Source organism: Falco peregrinus, chromosome 2, assembly GCF_023634155.1.
Source record: "Falco peregrinus isolate bFalPer1 chromosome 2, bFalPer1.pri, whole genome shotgun sequence".
In the NCBI taxonomy this organism is placed as follows: domain Eukaryota; kingdom Metazoa; phylum Chordata; class Aves; order Falconiformes; family Falconidae; genus Falco; species Falco peregrinus.
Window position 1 is genome coordinate 101236680 of NC_073722.1, and position 21544 is coordinate 101258223.

The 21544-nt window shown below is 50.1% G+C and overlaps 1 protein-coding gene and 1 long non-coding RNA gene across 4 annotated transcripts in view; one reads left to right on the forward strand and one right to left on the reverse strand.

Annotated features, from left to right (window-relative positions):
• BAZ1B (bromodomain adjacent to zinc finger domain 1B) overlaps nucleotides 1-6018 on the reverse strand; it is a 50558-nt gene extending 44540 nt beyond the window's left edge. For 2 of the 3 annotated variants that reach the window (XM_055794621.1, XM_055794620.1), the window contains exon 1: nucleotides 5755-6017. In XM_055794621.1, the coding sequence (XP_055650596.1) occupies nucleotides 5755-5867 (113 nt within the window). In that variant the 5' untranslated portion in view covers nucleotides 5868-6017. Of the gene's footprint in view, nucleotides 1-5754 lie in introns of all 3 variants that reach the window. The other variant, XM_055794622.1, reaches the window with a different exon arrangement.
• A 465-nt stretch (nucleotides 6019-6483) lies between these two features.
• On the forward strand, nucleotides 6484-20702 carry LOC114011783 (uncharacterized). The gene is made up of 3 exons (XR_003553873.2): nucleotides 6484-9395; nucleotides 9485-9678; nucleotides 18228-20702. It is a non-coding gene; the product is annotated as an uncharacterized LOC114011783 (long non-coding RNA).
• The last annotated feature ends 842 nt before the right edge of the window (nucleotides 20703-21544 follow it).

The window sequence follows — 21544 nt, forward strand, 5'->3', positions numbered from 1 at the left end:
CACTACAGTACAGTTTGACCCTGTGTCTACCGTGAAGAAGCTGTGTTAAATCCGATCGGTTTTCAGACCAGGATGCACTGGAGCTTTCTGCAGCTTAAGTGCCCATCCTGTCCAGCACGGGCATACAGAAGGTGCCACACCACCATCAGCTGAACTGCACACAAGGAATACATACGGCTGAACATTTTGTGGCAGTGCTAAGTTACTTTTCAGCTTTTCCACTCTGATTCATTGGAAAACAGCACAAAATATCACAGGCACACGCAGGAAACACAGCATGGACTGCCACTAAATGCTCGACAATAACTGTTGGGAAACTACTAGTACTAATGCCTTAGGGTGGTATAAAACATTAGGTGCAAATTACCAATCTACCCAATATCCCTAATCTTTTGAGCAAAAAAACCCCAAAAGCTTTGAAACTGAAATCACTAGAAAGGCCAGTAGCTTTCCTTTGGCTTCCAACAAGAGCAACCTCCTGCATTAGCACAACATGAGGATCTTTCTCACCAGCTGCATCACCTGCTTCCCATATCACAATCAGCCTCAAGGTTAAGTTATTCTGGCCATTAGGATTAACGGGTGCACAGGCAAGTCACGGCAGTACAGACAGCATTATGAATTAGAGCATTAGCTACTCTGTTGTAAGCATCTGGGGCTGTGCTCTACCCATTCTGCCTAGGCAGTAATTAACTGTCAGTGTAAACAGATATAAGCTACTTCATACTTTCTATAGATAAAACACGTACAGGCACAATTACTAGAAAAGCTAGCACAGTGTAAACCCATACCAAATTACCCCACTGCAGCCTGCTTAAGTTGCCATATGCTTATTGATGGTAATTTAAGTGGAGAAATTATGAAAGAGGCAGGAAAAGCATCCTTCCCTTTTCCCGCAGCACACTCTCCAGCAGAAAAGTAGAGAACACAAAGCATACTTGCAACAACTACAACAGCTCAGCCCGCTACAGCACAAGTGCTAATTAGAAGAGTCTCTGTGGGAACAAGTAGATTCTCCACACTCCTGCAAAGGCAGAACCACCAGCCACAGCAAATTGCTCATCATATCCTGCATATGCTTTGTCTTTCAAGACAATTTTAGTGCAATTTTTTTTTTTTTAATTTCTATTAGGAAGCCAAATTAACACTCCAGCAAAGTTTTCTTGGACATTTCTTCACAGTCCCAAGGTAAAGCGCAACAAGGTACAGAAGCTGCACTGTGGATGTTGATATACAAGTATCTTACAGCCACAGCAACTGCTGCCATGCAAGAACATAAGCCAAGAACAGAGCCATCTCCAGACAAGGCTACCACTAAGGACAGAATTCCCTCTGCCTGGAGCAGGCCTTAAAACCCAAAAAGAGAAATCCTGTGGTTCCCCAGGTTGCCCTGCTTGTGGAGTCTCGTGCTCATCAGACTGCTCATCTGCTGCAAAGCCATCACCCAACTAAGTTTTGAGCCCTCTGGCCAATTCTTACCCCTCCTTGAGGTTTCAAAGATGCTTAAGTTTCCACAGAAACAAGTAGGGCTAGAGGGCAGAGGCAGGTGAGGCAGTGGCAAGGAGCAACCACAGCCTGCGGAGGAACTCATCTGCACAGCACCGCTGACCAGACCAGAAGTACTTTTTTAACAAATTTTTGTAGCAATACTGAGCTGGGAGGAATCAAACAAGAAACCTGGAGTCCTCCTTGAATTTACAGCAATTAACCACTTTAATAATGACTAAATTGCAACCATAATACTATGCCTTCCTATGCGTTTCCCACAAAAACAAGAGTTAAAACCAAATTCAGTTCTCACAGACAGGAGCCTAAACATATGAGCAACAGCAGCCTTCAGCTTCATTCAGCAGCCCCAGCTTCACTACCCACTAGGCCTTCCCTCTGCACATCCAGGGACATCACCTACATACAAAGGACTCACAGCTGCCACAACACAAGTGCTAAAGGAAAGACACACTTCTTATAGTTGGACTGTATGTCCTGAACCCTTAAACAAATATTTGAGATATGGCTGGGAAATAAACTATGGTCTACTTCACTCCTACATTTATCAACTTTCTTTTCTCTCTGTGTGTGAGAACCTCCCTTTCCTTCCAGCCAGGACAACGCGTAAATGCCTGTCTCCAGTTGAAAAATAATTGAAAGATAAGCCTTCTTCCCAACACCATTTCCCATGCTGACAGGAAGATCCATGAGAATTTTCGCTGATAATTTCCCCCTCCTTGTACACACCTATGAGAACAAGCTTAATCGCACCATATCAGGACACATTTTTCAGATCAACAGCAAACATAAAAGCAGCAGGTATAGCTATTTCCCTGTCCAGCTCCACTCTGCCTCTCAATTGCAATTTAGTTCCGATTACAGCTAGTCAGTTCATCTAACATTGACCCCTAGACACATTCCTTAACCAGTGCTTGAGACTCATGCCTACAGTGCCCACCCTGCCTTTTGTGCTCTGCCACAAGCTCCTAAGCCAGGTTCTGCATTGAAATCCTGGAGCCAGCACAAAGTCAAAATAAAGGAGGATGTTTTTGCAAAGTTTACTATAGCTCAAACTTTCCACTACCCATACGCTATTTGTCCTTTCCACTCAGACTGGAAACTAACCCAAGAAATCTCAGACTGTTCAGCAGGTCTGATTCAGGACTACAAGTGAGGGCTTACTGGTATGCCACAACCAACCCTTCTCTCTACACAGCTAGAGCTGCCATTGCCACAAATTCCCAACACAATAATAAATAACAAACCCTGCATACCAGTTACTTGTGAATAATCCCCAAAAAGCCATGAATAACACACAAATTAAGCAGCTGACTACCCACTGTGTGACAGTTAATACATCACATTTGTTTGCATCACACTGAAGATCACTTAATGCTGAAAGGCAGAATACTAAGTTACAATAAAAGCAAGGGACCCTTCTAAAGAAAAATGTTTAAAAGTAAACAAGCTAACTACTGCACAAGACTACTATTAAGTAGTAATACAAAACCATACAAAACCACTAACTAGAGACAGACAGCAAGCTTTTATATGGGCAGGACAGCAACACAGCTTCCCAAAACCATACACTGATGGTTGCAGGAAAGCTTTGGCTGAAAGAGTCCCCTCCTTGCCAGCCCAGACTGGTCAGTTCTCTGAACCGAGCATCTCTCTTGAGCTGTTAGTGCCGTTTTCCAAACCACAGCCGGCACGGCCCAGCACATGCTGCCACAGTCCCACACACTAACGGAAGAGATTATCTGCTCACCAGGAAACAAATCCAGTGCTTGCTAGACATCAAATGCTCAGTACATGTGCCACAGACCAGGCACAGAGATGACACCAATCAGGCAAAGACCATACCACATGTGAAGCATTTCCCTGACATCTCACACATAGCAGGTCCTACAGGGCTCCTGCAAGAACGACTCTACCTCCAACTGCCCAGCGATCCACCCATCCCCATACCCACCCAATTAGCAAGGCTCACTCTGAAGCAGACACAAGAAGCCCAAGGCTTTGCCAGGATGCAACGGGCTCTACACGGCATGGTTTCTCTTAAAAGGTTTTGGGGGGATTTGGCAGACAAAGGAAACCATGTAAAACTACAAAGAAATATCACACCCAAAGAAACACCTGAGCTCTGATGACGTGTCTATCCATCTGTCTACTGCCGCCAGACTTTCATAGTACATGCCCATGGGGCAGACATCTCTCCTCATATACAGTATCCCAATCTCCAGCTGCAAATCTTCACACACACATAAAAGAGAAAAAAAAAAAAAAAAAAAAAGACTTAAGAACATTTTCTGTCTTTCAAACACCTCATTTGTAGCTGTGCAGTATAAAAATCTGAATACTCTTTAGGGGAAGAGCTGATCAACAGTTTTTCAAGGTGGAAAAAGAAAAGTTCAGGGGATCATATTCTGCAAGGCCTTGGCATAAACAACATAAAGTACTGCTCTGGGTGAAGACTCCGGTACCTCCTGACACACACCCTCTGTTGGCTGTTCCCACCCACAAAAGCCATTCCTCTGCACTATGCAAGACAAACTGCAGTGACCAAAAAAAACTCAAGTCTTCCTTCAGTAACATCTCCCTTCGACGTACTGACTCATTTGCAATTTTCTGTTCCACTTTTTGCCTAGCTTATACACAGTCAACAAAGCAAGACAGAAACCCAGCATTACTTAGTTTCTCTTTTTAGCTTCATACCATCTTATCTGCCAAGATGAACTTTCTAGAACATGTTAGGCTGAACACCTCCCACAGCACCCCATGAAGTACTTTCTCCAAAAGAAGAGCATCTCTCTAGAACCTCAGTGCTTGCATTGGTTGCCTCTTTCCTTCTGACCCTGCAGCTAAGTCTCCTCTGGGGATGAAAAACCATTCATTTTCTCCCTTAAATGTTAATATCATCCAAGTGTCTGCAGAAACATGCCCTCCCATCTACTCAGGGATCCACAAGAACCATACTAACAGACTGGTACTCTCAGAAGCTGTTCCATAACTCCTCTCTGCTGTTCCTAGAAGGCAGATGAACCTTACAGCCACATCCTCTTTTACAAAAGTAGTAACTAGGCTACTCTGCCTTTGATCACCGATTGCTCCTCACAGGAAAGGCAGAACAGGTCTCTGCCTGATCAGATGGATGACTGAGCTACTTTCAGTTTGCACACACCACAACAGCAGGTTTTTGAGTGCTGGATTAAATGCTTCGATTTAAAATACTGTTAAAAAGCAAGTAGCTAGCACTCTACCCAATCTCATTTTATTGGCCTAAATACATCAGCAATGCCTATCTGCACTCAGATAGCATTCAAAGAGGAATAAGTGCCCACCTAACCATTCCTAAAGCCTTTCAGTGGCTGTTCTTCATGCTGAAGTAACAGGACACTCTCCAATATCGGGGTCCGTGTAAGTTCTGGAGTCCCTTTGTCCTGTGCATCACCTGGATCTCTGAGGTACATTCATTTCCATCTCATACATTCATTTCCATCTCACTTGCAGTCCTTAATTCCCCAGATTTTGATCATTATAACACAGACAACAAACCAGCCTCCTGCAGCAGCAGTTTGCAGGTACAGGCGCAGTCCTGCCCCTCCAGCCCCTGCGGCCGCACACCCCGTGCCTCTGCCCGCCTGGCCTGTCGCTTCCTGCAGCCCCGGGGCTGTCACACGCCGACTCTCGTGGAATCACTTTTTTTTTTTTTTTAAGTGGTTTTCATGCGAAAGCAGCCCAGAACATACACCCAGAACGAAACCCCTGGTTCTCCACAAGAGCCTGCTTCTGTCGCTGTTCTGTCCTCCCGGTGGGAGCCCCCCGTCCCAACGCCCCCCTCCCCGCCGGGCACACCCCGCCAGCGGGCGCCGCACCCCGCAGAACCGGTCCTGCGCTCCCCGGCCGACACCGGCCCGTGCCCGCGGCGCCCGGCAGCCCCGACGGGACCCGCTTCCCCGGCCGCGCTCCCCTCGACCGGAACCGCCTTTTAAACCACGCCAGGCCCCCGCCAGGCACTAAGCGGCGCCGGGGCCGAGCCCGGCGGCAGCTGAGCCGGGCCCCCCGCCGGAAGCCGGCGCCAGGGCGGCCGAGCGGCCCCGGTCGCCGCGCTTTGTTCCGCCCCGCCGCCCCCCGGGAGGGCCGGGGCTGCTGCAGGGGCCAGTATCGCGGCAGGGCGCTCGGCCCGGGGCCGGCGGCCGCGGCGGGTGACAGCGGCCCCACCAGAGCCCTCCCCTCCGGCGCCCCGTCCCCAGGCCAGGCGGATACTCGCGGGTGCGGAAGGCCTCCTGCGTGTGGGGGATGACGAACCGCTCCCCCGGCTCCCCCGGCGGCAGCGGCTTGGCCAGTGGGAAGGGCTTGCGGCCCAGCAGCGGCGCCATGCCGAGACGAGACGGGTTCCCGGCCGGAGCCGGCAGATCCGCACGACGACCCCGGCGGGGACCCGGGCAGGAGGATTGAAAAATGGCGGGAGATTCCCCTCCCCCTCCCGGGCGGGCGGCGAGCCCAGCCGCGCCGCGCGCACCCCAACCTGCCTCCCGCCCCGCAGCGCCCGCCCCCGACGCCCCGGCATCCTACTGGCTGTCGCCGACACTGCCGGCTCCCGATTGGCTATGCCGCCCGCCCATCGCGCCGCCTCGCCCCGCCCGCCGGCGCATCAAGCTGACTTGCACCGCGCGCGAGGTGAAAGGTCACGTTATGTAAGTGGCGGGGAGCGAAGCGCCATTTTGTGGCCCCGTTACCCGCCCGCCCCCGCCCTGCGGCGGCCAATCGCGGCGCGGCCCTACCTCCCCGCCCATCCGGGTACCGCGGCGGCGCCGCGCGCCGGGCTTTGTCCTCGCGCTCCGTTCGTGCCGCCCACTGCACCTTAAAGGGGCAGGGGCGCGCGGGGCATTGTGGGGCTGTGGGGGGCTCGCGGCTGCCCGTCCCCCCTGCCCTCCCCTCGGCGAGCGCCCGGTCCGCTCGGTGCCCCCGCCGCGGTGGCTGACCCGGCCCGCCCCCCCCCTCGGCCTGGGGCTGCCCTGCGTGCCGCGGGGAGGCGAAGCGGCGGCTCCGGCGGCTAGGCCTGGGGCGGGTGAGGGGGGGTGTGCCGCGGCCGCCTGTGCGACCCGGGCCTGTCCCCGCGGCTCCGGCCCGCAGTGGACCGACGGCAGCCGGCACGGGGCCGGGGAGGGCGCCGGGGGACCGGCGTGGGCTCCGGGGGACCGGCGCGGAGGCGGCTGGGGACACCTCCTGATCCCATGAGCGCGGCAGGCGCCGGGCCTGCTGCCGGTGGCGGGCGTGACGCCCGGCGTGCTGCAGCCCCAGGAGGAGAGGCCAAGCACGGAGAGTTGCTGCTTTGGTGTTTTTGGCTCTGTGTGTAGGGGATCCGTTGGGGTTTTTATAAGGAACGGTGTATACAGAGTTTTTGTGTCGTTAGTGTTTACCAGGGATTGGAGAGGCAGTAGCTCAGGCACTGCTTGCCAAAAGCAGTCAGAGCAAAAATCCAAGCGCAGCAGTGCTGCCTCCAACCCGTTCCTCAGTGACGTGGAAAGCAGATTTGTGTATTGGAGTACCCTACTGATCTGCTTTTGTGGCACTTGGGAATAGTTCTGCTTTGTATAGCCCTGCTGTGGCTGCTTTAGGGTGGAAAGAAGCAGCTGTGACAACTACTTGGAGCTGTGTGGGATAAATTCAAGTCCTCAAACTACCCATAAAGTTAGGTACAGCCGTTGTACAAGCTGGAGTATAAAAGTTACATCCTCCCATTAAGAATCGCCACTGAAAAAGTATGACTGCATAAAATGTCAATGTAGGAATTACTAGTTTACCCCAAAGGCTTCATCTAGGACTGAAGAGAGCAGGTAATAACAGCAAATGTCCCCCCTCTACCCTGCCAGCCATTGGTGAAAGCACACAGAGATGTACCTGCTCCTAGGAATTCACTAGCAGCTGGAGCTCTACCAAGCTCTGAAGTGTGGAACCTCTCAGTCTCCTCCAGCCGATAAAGTCTTAGTCTCTATGGCTTGGTGTTGGGCCACCTGGCTAGCCAAGCTGCTTTCTCTTAAGCATGTGGGAAAATAGGGAAAATGCATGAAAAATGTGGTAAAGTGGGGTGCAGCTTCAGTGAAGGATAATCTAATTCTTTTCAAAAGTCACCTAACTTCCAGAGCAGTATGTATGAATGATGAGGTAGGTAAGAGTCTCACTACATAGAAGATGACAATTTATCAGAGGGGAAGTCAGGGTGGAGAAAAGTTCAGAAGGAACTGGTTTTAAACAACTTAACTCTGTTCACATAGTGTACAAGGTTGGGAGAGGCTGCGACTACAGAGAAGGGTCAGGTACAGGACAGTTGGGGGGGAATTTCATTCAGAAGAAAAAACAGTGCAGAGTACAAACTTGTGTACTGAAGAAGTTTCTAAGCTGAAAGTTCCTTAGCTGGAAATGCCAGGAGGAGGAAAGTCCGTGTCGCCTCTGCAGGATGACGGCACAGCTAGGGGCCATTAATGTGATCTGGCCATTACAAAGCCAAATACAGGCTGGAGATATTGGTGCAGCATTTCTGTATGGCGGTACGTGCTGCACTGCTGCTTTTGTCTCCAGAGCCCTGTTCTTGCTGCCAGGCCCGTGAGCAATGCGGTCGGGCTGGGCTGGGTACAGAGAGTAGTTCAGAGGAGCAAGAAGCCAACCTGACAGGAGGAAACTAAAACAGCGGGGCTGGAAGTTTGCCAAATGCTGCAGCATTTAGGTATGGTCAGAGGTTATGAAAGTCCCAGCCTAGGTGACCCTACCTATGTTTAAATCCAGAGGTCACACAGCTGAACACCCGAGCAGCTCCCCTGTATAATTCAGCCAAGATAACACCATCCTAGTTATCTGCACGGTTCCTCCTGCCGCAGCTGCCTGCCGAGTGCAGCAGGCGAGTGCCGCAGCCCTTGCTTGCCGCTATCATCTCTGCCTGGTCCTGCTGTCGGCTGGCTTCCTTCCTGCTGCTGTAGCTGTTGCACCGTGGCTGCCACTGCTGCACCTACTCCCTCCGTGCGCAGCAGTGGTTTTGCCCCTGATGGGTGCTGTATTTTCTCTCTGTGACCCGCTCCTGGACTGTAGCATAGGGGCTGACGAGCGTCCTGCCTGAGGACGGTTCCACGCAGAGCGCGAGGCATTACAGGCCTGAGAGCTGATCTGGAGAGAAGCCTCAGGGATTCCCCTGGAGACAAAGTGCCTGCTTCCTAACACTGCCAATTGCTTTAAAAAGAGCTGAAGCTGGGCCAAGAGAAAAATAAGTGAATTCTAAGACCTAAAAAGAGCTTTTGCTTTTTCCATTTATCTTAAATGACACAAGGACAGACTCTATATCCCTGGCTTTCAGTCCAACAGAGGCATTCCATTCTTGCATGATTTCTGCTTCTGAAGTCCTCATTTCCAAGCAGGTTACTAGAAAGAGGAGTCCTTTCCTCAGGAGGAGTGGGCAGACTTGACGTGCAGGGCAAACGCATCGCTCAGCTGTGAGCAGCTACTCTCTCTTCTGCTGTATAGGGTTGATAGCTCAGCAACTGTCATATATCAGGTACACACAGAGCACGTCCACTTGCCAGCACATCTGTGCTGCCGGAGTGGTGCAGTTAATGTTGGGTTTAAAATGTCAGGCTCCTTATCTTTTGTTTATTTAACATGCTGAGCCAGAGCTGCAATGTGATCTCACTGCCGCAGCACACGGGCTGTGGACGTTGTTGGCCTGAATGGATTTAGGAAGGTGTTTCTACACAGCTGCTGCTCTAAGATTGACTTTGGTTCTGGTTTTCCTGTCTTGTTTGGCAGCGACCCTGCGAGTCCCCCAGGAATGGGAGTGCTGGTGACTGCTGCTCTCAGCCTGCAAAGCCTGGTTTCTAATTGAAAGCTGGTTTCCATCTCAGCCAGTTTTTCAGTAGGTAAGTGTTTATCTCCAACACTTCATGTTCCAGCTGGCAGAAAATATATGATAAATACACATATGTATTCCAGACATTTTCTTCCCTAGACTTCTGCACTCTGGCCCAGCCTGGAGCCTTAACTAACCCACTGCAGTTTTCCAGAGCACCTTCCACTGGAGGCTGAGCTCCTTCCTCTGTGCTGAAGAAACGATGCTGTGCCCTGCAACACACTTTCAGGCAGAAAAGGAAATGCAGCGTGCTGAAGGGCTGTGCCCTGCTGACTCACAAGCACATCTCCTGGGTATGTATGTGCTCAGCCTCTCAGCTCAAGCAGTAAAGTTTATTTTGGGCCCATTTCCTTTCTGAGAGCAATTTCAAATTTCATAAGGCCATCAAGCCAAGTGTCCTCTCCTTTTCAAGGACAACACCACCTTGCACACATCTGTACAATAAAGCGGTGGATGGCATCTGTGCAGGGTTCAAGGAACAGCCACCCCCTCAAAGGAGCTTCAAAACCCTTGTGTTGGTAGATGTTATCACATCTCTAAGAGCCTGTGACACGTTTGCAGTCTTCTAGGTGCAAGAGCGCACCCAGCCGTTTTGCTGCATTGCAGTCTTCCCAGTTTCTGTTGCTGTAAAACAGTTGTTCTTCTCCTGATCCCTGCAGTGCCAGTTCCCTGCTTCCACCGCTGAAATGAAGATACACCATTTCCTGTGTGTACTCCACAGGGTATGCTTAGCAGGTGTTTTAGCTCCTCACTCACTCGAAAAAGCTTTGAAATTGCATTTTATTCCCATGTGAAATCACACTGACAGTTCTCCTGTATTTTTGGTGCACTCTGCGAAGTGACCTTCCTCAACCTCTTCACATCCCTGAAGCCAAGGCACAAGCAGAGCTTGTGGTTGTTCTTTTTCTATATTTGAGTAACCTACCAAAACACCCATTTCTTTCAAAATTTTGCTCAGTAAAATGATTCTTAGTAATCAAGAAGTTTCCTTTTCCAGTTGAAGCCCTTTCACATGTACTTTCCAAGGTTACAAAACTCAAACTGTCCTCTAGGATGGTGTTTGAAATCTCTGACCCTTCTCTTAGGACAAAGGCTTATTCCTGTTATCGCAGCAGGGAGAAGAAGTCTTCTACCTGTCCACAACTTCAGTAATTCCACCGTTGCTTCTAAAATCAGCTGTGGTGGCAGAAAACCTTTTGGAGACCAGAGCCAGGAGCCCTGTAATCCTGCTGTATTGACCCAGGTATATGGGAGCTGGTACAAATTCAGACCCTACTGGCTCCAGGTCTCTGGATAACAGACTCTGCTGCTGCACCTTCCCCTGTGCCTTCTCAGCCCCAAAACTTGTGGTGCAGCGCTGCTGCTTATGCTGCTGTACTGCCACAGACAGCAATTTGCAGCATTAGTCAGGCAGAGCCCTGAGGAGCAGGGGGATCTTTGCCAGCCCTCCACTCCAACCTGGTAATGATGGGGTCCAGGCAGACACTTCAAGGAAGGAGAAGAACCCTGTCACCTGAATCCTGTCCCTCCAAGGCAGCATCAAAGTGAGTCAGTAGAATGGGGACTTGGGGGACCCGTTGCTATTTATGAGCTTCTATAAATGATGTTACATGCTTCTCAGCTCAGAAGAAAGCCTTTGATAGGCAAGAAACTATTCCTACTGGTGTAACAGCTGGCAAGGGAGGGCAGAAGCCACGTGCAGCCCAGAGAATCCTTCAGCTAAAGGTATTTGGAGGCTCAGAAGTTCTCATGGAAATTATAACATCTCATTGCCCTGTTCTTGTGCTTCTCTAGAGATTCAGGGCAGCTATCACAGAGGTGGTGCTGGGCTAAACAGACCCTTGATCTGATTTAGTTCAGCTGTTCTTATGTCTGAAGGGGCCAGGCAATGACTTAAGGGAAGTGCCCTTCATTAGTAGTGTATATACACCCTCTGCCTTCCAGCTGTGCAAAAGACCCAGTGCTAGAGTGAGAGTGGACTGCTGTCTTGTGCCCATCTTCCCTTCTCTTCCCCCGTTATTCCCTCATGATCCATACTCCGCTGCACACCCCAGATGCATTGGGGTCTTCCAACTCTTCCTATCCTTCTCCACACCTGGATGCTTCTGCTTTAGCACTTACAATGCTTGCCAGACAGCTTTCACGATGGCCGTTTTCCCCTGTGAGTGGCCAGGATCAAGGATCTCCACCCCCAGATCCACCTTCCTCACGCCCACCTTCTCTGGCAAGCCCTGCTTGCTGCTCTCTTTGCTCCTCTCCCAGGGCTGCTCAGAGGCGACACCCTGAAGCAGGGTTCTGCACCAGCCTCCAGGCATCTGCTTCCCTTCTGGGCTGTATGATGGCATCCTCTGAGGCAGCAGGGGCTTGGTGGCTGTACTTCACTTCTTTCAAGACCTTTCACAGCTCAGCCTGCCTGTCCTGGCAAGAGGCTTGGCACAGGAAGAAGATGGGTTTGGAAATGAGAAGATACCATAGGCAAACCAAGGGCATGAAGTCTGAAGGTGAAGAAAAAGGCATCTTGTCCTCGGCACAGACCTGGGTGGCTGTCTGTGGTGGGCAGCAGCTGTGCCTGGACTCTGCTGAGGACCAGTGCCATGGAAATGGCACTAGGTTGCCATTCTTGGCCTGACAAAAGCCAAAAAGTTTTACTCTGGTCATTCACAGGAGGGCCACGTGGGAAACAGCACACCATGGCAGGTTCATATTTCATGCAGAAGTGACCCCGAACCTGTGAAATCCAAGAGCAGTTCTTAATACACATAGAGACAGACCTACACCTCCAGTTACTGCTTCAGCTTTTGCATCATCTAACCTTAGTGTGCCCTAAGTTGTGTTATAAAGAAGTGAAGGAAGATCCATCCAGTATGTGTCCTTTGGCAGCAAGTGGGCCAGGCAGTTCCAACAGTCCTGCTCCTGGGGAGGACAGAGAAGGGAATCCAGGATTTCGGAAAAGGACTGTGAGTTAAGACAGCTGAGCATTATATGTTCTGCAGCGACATGGGATTTGTTATCTGAGGGTCACAAAGCCCATAGTGAGAGTATATCCTGAAGAGGCCCACATTTTGGTGTGCTAAAAATCCACGTGCCTTACTGGAAAAAGTGGCACCTGCTGGGTGATGTGGGTTCTCCTCTTTTGGTCAGAGATAGCTTTACACCAGCTCAGCTATGTCACCTGCAAGCTAGCGGGGAGAGGTTGCAAGGCTTAATATGCAGAAGCATATTTAGGGCTGTCGGTGACGTGCATTCTGGTTCTCAACTCCTGTGGACCCTGAGCAGACTTGTTCTGGTGTCCTTCCTGAGTGACAACCCTGCATCGCTGGTTTTCTCCTGCCAGAGCCTCAGGGCTTTGGGAGGTACCAACTGCTGCGTGGCAGGAATTGCACTTTGCTACAACCCTGCTGTAGCTAAAACTTGACCGTGAGTGGGAAAAAAGCAGGTTTTGTGCTGTTTGTACTATCACTTCCCAGGGGAGGTGCCCTACAGCCCCTGCGAGCTCACTGCATTTCTCTTCCTGTTCCCCAACTCCACGGTGCAGCAATGCTGGCTGGAAGTGGCCAGCACCCGTTACACACTGGGCAGCTTGGGCTGGTACTTTTTCTGAGCTTTGGCATTTTTCTGTGGATGTGCTGGGAAGCTCCCCTGGCACATCACCTGGCAGACAGGCGCGTTTCTTACCCAGCTCTTCTTGCTCCCTGCCAGTCTTCAGCATGGCAGGGCTGGCTTGTACTGCTGATGCTCTGCAGTTTTGCAGCCAGCACCATTAATCTGCAGGTCTCCAAGCCCTTGACAGCTATTGAGTTAATTAAAATTTGCACTCTCCCTTTGGACAGAATGAACTAAAACCCATTTCAGTTTGATGGAGATCTCTTCAGTGGTGCTCACTTACAGCCCAGTTCTCAGGAACACAAAGGCCTTTTCCCATCACTTTAACAGATGAAAGGACCCTAGAGTGTATGTAACCTTCCCTGGCTGTAATGCAGAAGATGATTAATCAGATATATTACTGTTTTAAACTGCTGTGGGCACTCCCTCATTGAGTTTTCCCATCTCTTTTCTCATGCTGTGCCCCTAGGCCTCAGCTGTAACCCAAGATATCGTAAGATGCCAATTTTATATTCCTACAACATATATTCCTACAACATATATACAACATGTATAACAGAAAACTTTTATGAGTCCTTAAACATAAATATGCAAATTTTGTGTTTGCTGAGTCTTCATATTTCTGTGGAAAGTTTGGTATTTTCATGGTTTTCCCAGTCACTTGTGGTCCTCAGTGATCCCTTTTATCTATAAATTGTGTATTGTTTAAATCCTGAAGCTGTTCCGAAATGGGGTTGAAGCTTATTAAGAAATATAATTTACTTCAATATAATTTAGAACAGCTCATAAGAGCCATCCCGAAGTGTCCCATCTCCAGCTCTGGGAGCTATGGTCCACTTTTGTCCACGTCACTCTTCCAGCCCCTGTCCCTCTGCTCTTTGGCCTTTTCCACTTGCTGTCTGCAAGGCACATGTACATTCGTAATATCCGCTTGCACCAGGTGCTGTGTGCCCAGGGGGGGTTGGCACAAGTGGATTTACAAACTGGAACCAGTTCTGCTCCTGGGTGACAGAGCCAATGGTGTCATTCATTTCTGTAGCAAACATAAGAGTATCTCAATCTTGCCTTTACTATTTACCAGATTGTAGATGTGATTACTAGATTATTATCAGATATTTACCAGATTGCTTTATTAGAAGAAGGAACACATCATTTCTGCTGAGAGTAATAAAAGCATGTAACTTCACAGGGCATTTGTTTGAGTTGTTTGTAATCTTGGAAGCAGAGAGGTTTGTGCTTTGAGTATCTCTGTGATGCAGCAGTTAGCACACAGAACATGGTGTCTGTTGGCATACGGAAATCAACTGTATTTTCCGCAGCATTTTAAATGACTGCTTAACAGGCAAGAGATAATGCTAATACCATAACATAAGGATAAAGTTAATTAACAGAGTAAGAGTGCCTACCAATGGATGCAGCTACAAATGCACCCCTCTCTCTCCATATGAGGCAGTGTATGGATCCAACAGTACGCTTAGAGAGAAGAGAAGATATTTTCCTGATAACAGAAATCAGCTGCACCCTGAATGCTTCTTCCAAGGTGCTGGGAAGAGCTGGGGTGTTTGGGTGACTGCCAGACCTTCCTTGACCATGGGTGTTGAGGAGCACAAAGCTCATCTCACGTTATTTTCCTGTGCAAGTGCCATGTTGTACAGCAAGGAATGACTTCACAGGGTCACATAATAGGAGAAATGCAGTCACAGAGTGGGTATGGAACTGGCTTCTCTGACATTCTCTACAGGGCTGCTAGACACAGTCTCTCTTTCCACTGCATTGCTACACTTGGTATCTTTAACTTGGCTTCTTCGTTTGAACTCGATTTGGGCTTGTCCTTCCTACATGAAAAGGCACATCAGTGTCCTGCTGTGCTTGGCTTAGTCTTAGCCCAGTCACCTCCAGGACTGTTCACACAATGAGAGCCTCCTTGTCTGCTCCTGTGGTGCATCCTCTGCTTGGCTGTGTCCCAGCAAATGCCCTTCCTTGACCCTCACTTCTCAGGCAGTTCCTGCATCCCGCCGTGGTGCTGCCAGAAACACGTGCCCCTCCTGCCTGCTGCATGGCAGGGGCAGCACCCACCTGGTTCCTGCTGTCACCCCACCCTGCTGGGCAAGCAGGGATGCTGGGGAGCACGCGGCGGTTCCAAACATGTCTCCATAGTTCTTCTACTTCAAGTAAGTGTCTTCTCCTAATTTCTGCACACATATATAGCTCACAAAATTAACGCTGATGTTTCTAAAGCTCTGTTATGGTCACACTCATTCTTATTTACTGCTGCTAGCAGAACGGAGATTTAATGCTATAAATCTCGTGGTGAGTTTAAGAATGGCTGTTGAGGATTTCCATTACTTCTGCAAGGTGCTATAGGAGTCATTTTCAAAGTACAGACAGTTCACAGCGAATGAAAAAGGATTGCCTGGTGCTTCCCATAAAGCTTGGCTTCATTACGTGTCATTGTGTCATACCCTAAACTGCTTGGGCTGAAGTTCCCCGTAGTTTATGCCTGCCTCTCTGGGCTGTGGGGGAAGGTGGGGAGGAGGCGCAAAACTGGAGTGTGATGAAACAAGAAGGGATTTGGGATTTTGGGGGGCAGGTGCAGATCTGGGGAGCAGAATAATCTGGGGAAGAAGTGCTTGGCTGAAAGGCAGAGGTGCGTCACTGTGGCCCCGCTGCGGGCTCAGACACTGTGGGCAGCTGGGGAGTGACAGCAGGCAGGGGGCCAGCAGCATGAGGCCAGTGCTTGGGCAGGGGTTAGCACCAGGGGAGCCAGAGGCAGGGCAGGGGGCTGAGGGAGCAGGACGCATGGGGAGGGATGGGAGGATGAGCCGCCTGTGTCCCCTGCATCCAGCACGGGGCCATGTGCATGTTCCTTAGTGGCAAAGCGCTGGGCTCGCCGCGGGGCTCTGAGGCACAGCGACCCTCTGGTCTCGGTGCAGGGTCGTCTGGTGAAAATCTGGTTTCACCCATATTTTTCAGGCTGTGAAAGGGTGTGCAAGAAACTGCACCAAAGGAACCGTGAGGTGGTGAAAGGTGTCTGTTCAGGTCCAGTTGGCTCTCTAGGGACTTGCAGTACACGAAAGCTTGCTAAGTCGTGCATTAGAGCAAGAAGACTTGATTGAGTGGTGGGAACCGTGCTCTGCTTAGTGCATGGGTTAAACACATGCTGCCCACAGAGCTGTTAATTGACCCTGGAGCTCATACTGCAGCTGCTTTTGAGGTACCCAAAGGTTGGGTTCCTCTTCATGGGCAGTACCTGCCACTGCAGCAGCCGCTCAGCCACGTGGCCTGAGTTATTTATTCCAGGATGGTTTTCTGGGGCTGTTGCACACCGAGTTTCCCAGCTGTCCAGGAGATGGCAGTCCTGCATTTGGACCAGAGATTTCTGGAAGGGTGGTTTGAGGCTTGCAAGGAAACCCAAGTCACAGGCTGTATGTTTGGCTCCGTTGTGGAACGAGCAGGCTACATTTGCAGGGACTGACGATCTGTCCTGTTCTGTGAGGTACCAAAACTGGGGTGGTGAGCCATCAGCGATGAGGGCAGTCTGTGCTCAGCAGGCAAATGTTCCTGGGTATGTATTAATGGTGCAAACCTCAGCAATGGGATGGTGTCACTGTCAAGGAATTATTACCACAGATGACCTAGAGATGCGAGGTCCATGTGGCTTCAACTCCTCCAGTTTTGAAGGCCTTAATCACAGCCAGATGGAAGCGTCCTTGGGAGGATCAAGCCCCCTGTAATGGAGCTGACCATTGGCTGCCTCTTCTCAACGGAGCCATGGCTGGCACCTTTAGCATTCAAGCATGGGGTCCATGATGGGAACAAATATCTCTGCCAACCCCTGTTCCTACCAGAAGCCCCATCTGTCCCCTTGCTCTCCACTTATAACCCTCAGCTGCTGTTGTTCTTCCCCTTGGTCCCCGTCCTCCTTCACCTTCAAAAGCATCCCCAAGTCACCCTTGTTCTGCCCAGGGCTCTCTGTCCTCTTTCCAGCCCAGCTCAGGGGCTGTACCCTCTCCACCTCCTGTCCCACGCTCACTCACCTTCCTTGCCCTTCGGTCTGTGAGAGGTGACACTCCCAGTGAGGCAGTTTTCTGCTCAAAGGAGGGATGGCAGAGCGGAGCGAGGGACACAGTTGCTGGAAGGGTGCTAGGAGACATCCTCGATGCACAGCCCTTCACAGAAGCTGCTGGAGATGACCAGCAACAACCTGGGATCAAATTCTGGGTTACTGCAAACTTGTCTTTACTACTACCGATCAGGAGGCACTTAAAATGATTTTTACATGAAGTGATGGCAAATGATCTGTTTGCTAATTAAAATGTTGAACTCATTGAAGAAATCCATCGTTGAACCTATCTCTGTTCTCTTTCGACGAGGGACGAACACCAAGCGCACCAGGCAATGCTGCCTCCCTGGGCACAAGCTGATGTGCCTCACCTCCCAGAGCAGCTTCAAAATTCTTCTTCCCTTTATTGTTCTCCTAAAATGATGGTCATCAGTGTTGGTGTTAGTGATGTGGCATGCACAGAGTACCTGCACAGAGACTTCAGATCACAAAGGCACTGCAAATAGAGTTTCTAAGTCTGGAAACAGCTGGGCCCAAAGGGAGTCAAGATCCCTGGCATGAGAAACCAGCTAGAGAAAGGTCTGACTTTCAAAGCAAGAAAGAAAACTTCTTAGGATTATTTTTAGGGTAGAAACAGAACTTTGTAGTAGAAAGTGCTGTCACAACGCTCCGCTCAGCACTCCAAAAAAAAGATGGTTGCAGTCATGTTGCAGAGCCATAAACTCCTTTGGGAAATGAAGCCTCTTCATCCCTTTTCTCTTTAAAATCACATAAGCAATTCTAAAAATCCCCCTATTGAAATTCTGTTCTTTAGTAAATGCTTTGTAGTCTTTATTCTTTAAACTTTGCAAATGTTTATGGTTATATAATACTGTACTGAAGTTGTCAGCTCTGTCTTGGTCACTTTTCTACTTAAAGATGGAAAACTTTGTTGTTCTTCAAATGTTTGCAACCCTAAGAGCTTCTTTTCAAATGTTTCTTTCTGAATGTTGAGGACCGGTGCCTGTATATCATAGCTGCCAGATGCCATCTCAGTGTGAACAGGGAAATAAATCCATGTACAAATTCACACCCAAAAACCTCCTCAGACTGGATTCTGTAGAAAGCCCTTTCAGCCTGAAACACTCACATTACTTGGGGAATTAATCTGTTATCTCATGATTCTTTTGCAAACAGGACAAGGAGGCAGCCTGCTCTCCTGACCAGCCAGTTCTTCCTTTGATGCCCATCTCAGGCTGAAGGCTGTTTAAGAAATAGTGGTACTTTAAAAGGCTGTTTTGAAGTTGAAAGATGAACATATAAGAAATAGAAATGTTTGGACTCATTCAAAACAAACTTCCACTCGTGTTGAGCCCTGGTGGAACTAAGGGGATTTATCTGAGACAATGAGTTGAATACAGGGAGGAGATGAAGCTGTGTCTCTGGAGATGTTCTCAGATTTTCCCTCTTCAGAGACAAAAGCAGAAGATTTACAAGTCTGGTACATGCGTGTTTGGAGATCGAGCTTGAGAAGCTGGTGACCTAGAGGAGCAAGAAGCTGGTGAGCAGTTGGAGAGGTGACACGTGGGTCTCACCGGGCTGGCTGTACTACTGGTCCAGCTCACAGCCAGGCAGTGCAGAACTGGTGCTCACGCCTGCCTGGCCTGAGGGCAGCTGGGCAGGTGCTGCACCAGTGATGTTTCCAGCATCTTCCAAACATGCACTTTCACTCAGAGATGTTTGACTTGCGGGTCTGCAAAGCCCTTCTTTGGGTCACTGACTCGCTCCCTCGATGGACTTTTAGTTACACAGGATCCCTGGATGCAGCATGCTCCGGAGCTGTTGGCTATTCTTGGGAATCTGTGCTTGAAAACTATTTCCTCTTTTGTTCCTACACCTTGAGCAATGATGTTCCTTAGCTCCCCCATCCCTCCCATGACGATTCAGACCTCCCAGTCACCACATCCTGCTCTTCCAGGCTGGTGCCAGCCCTGTGACAGCAAGGCTGGTCATGCTTTGCTGCCGCCAGCTTCCTGGGCAGCTGCAGCTTGGCCTGAGGACCCTGGCCCAGCCTGGAGCCTGTGGGCACCTTGCCGCTGGAGCCCTCCATGCTTGCACCAAAACTGCAGGCTGCAGCAGAAAACCCTGCTGGGCCACGAGTCTTCACTTGCAAATGGCTGTTGCAGCTTGCTGAGACAGGGGTTTGAGGCAATGAGACGGGTGCACAGGAGTAGGGGGAGTGTGAGGACCCCGTCAGCTCTGCTGATGGCAAGTCCTGCACCTGCTTTCAGAGCTTGTCTCTGTGCAGGGCTTTGCTTAACTGGTGTAAAACAGGGTTGTCTTTGGTTCATGCCTCAGCTGCACAAAATCAGAGGACTTTGGGTCCGTCCGGGCCCACGTGGCCTGCTGTCCCCCAAGGCGCAGGCAGCTGAGGTTGCTGTAGGTTTCCTTCAGAAGGGCATTTCAATCCTTCTCTGTGAGTCTCTTTTTTTTTCTCCTCCTTTCTCCTGCCCTGTGACTCTCTGCAAGGAAGACTTTTGGTTTTGGGGATGATTCATAGACTAGCAGAAGTCAGCCCTGCCCCAAAGGCTCAGAAGTCAGGATGAACCTGAGTTATGATCCTAAATGTGACTTTGGCCGTGTGGGTCATGACGTGCTTCTCCCCTGTGCCCTGGGTAGCTGCCAGGAACCCAAATCAGGGCTCACCCTGCACCCCAGTGCCTGCTGGACCACACAGTGCCAGGACGAACACCGTCTCCCTGGCATCGTGCAGGCAGGAGACTCCATAAATAAAGCAGGACCCGAGAGCAGGACACAGCCTGGGGGCAGATGGCCGAGGCTGCCACTGTGCTGTCCCCACCGATGCTCCCTGGAGGGTAACATGGGCTTCCGTGGTGCTTTGCATTCAGAGCTGCAGGCATCCACTGGTCTCATGTCTTTCAGATGAAAAGAAGAGAGCTGATTAATCCCGGAGCTAGAAAAGCCACAAAGAGGGAACTTCAGGGAGGATTTAGTTAGCAGTGGCCCAGATACATCAAACTGTCTCCTGCATAAAGCGATATCCCATTAGCACTCCTCTTCATGCAACACAGCTTACGTTACTTATCCTATTAGATGACTGACGCTGCTTTGATATATTCCAAGGACACTGTGCTAAACTTTCTGTCACAGTTTTCCCTGTCTGATTTCAGACAGTCATGTCCAATGGAGATGGCCGCCTGCCTGGTGGTGCCACCATGTCCCTGCCAGGCAGGCAGGATCCTGATGGAGTGGGCACAGCAGCGCCTGATGAGCTCGCAACTCCTGGGAATTGCTTCAGGCCCACCAGGAACCAGAGCCTCTCCCAGGCCACCTCTCGCCACCACAGGGTCATGGGGCTGGACCACGGCACTGCTGAAACCATCCTGAGGCTGGCCTGGAGAGGACGTGAAATGTCAGAAACAGGACAGGGCAGTAATTACTGCAGTTAGGGCTTGGCTGAGCCCTGCCAAGCCTGTAGCCATAGTCAAAATATTAGGACAGGGCAGAAAGAAAAGTCACTTTGTTGCCTAATACCTGGTAAGGTATTTCATGAGACAAGTAGCCTTGACCAAAATATTTCCTGTCTATGAGCAGAGGGAAGAGGATGCTGTAATCGGGTGTTGTAGCGCTGTAAAGCAAATGATGTTCTGCTGAACTAATAAAACCTGGCATCCACGTCGCTGTGGGGCTGCACATGCTGTGACTGCATATGAAAATTCACTGGCTTGAAAGTAAAAGGGTGTTAGAAATGCCTCTTTGGTGGATAGCCCCGGGATGATATGAAGACATCTGTATCATCTTATTTCTTTCATCCTTGGGTTTGGAATATGAAGGATTCATCTGGAGAGCTGGATTTTACCAATAATGCTGGCAAACACAAATATCCTCGTGTTTCATACATGTGACCCCGTCTCCCCACAGTGACCTTGTGCAAGCTGTGCCAAGGGGCAATGCTCATGAGCCTGGCCAAGGGGATGGCTTGGCCCCTGTGCGGGGACAGCGCAGCTACGTGCAGGCATTGAGGACACCAGGAATGTACCAAAGCTCAACACAACTGTTATATACAGATATCAATAAGGGAGAAAAAAGGATATAATTGGAGAATTTGACTAACATTTTTAATTTTAACTCCAATAAAATTCCCCTGAACAGCTCTTGTCACACTTAGTCCAGTGCCAGCGCTACCTTTCAAAAGCCATGTTCAAACCCATCTCTGCTAAAGGCTGTCTACGATATCTGTCTCTACACACTGCAGACTCCTCGAGCCCGTTTTCTCTGAGGATGTGCAGTACTTGCAGTGCACAAAGTGATGATGAGATCAGCAGCGACCTACCCTACCTGCAAGGTGGATCCTGACAATCAAAGCCATACCCCAGGCTGAAATTTCATGGATGCTGAGTCCACATGGCAGACCAGGGACTCTCCTACCCCATCAGGGAAGATCAAGTGTTAAATCATCACAGTGGTTTAAATGAACAGTGCAGCAGTACCAC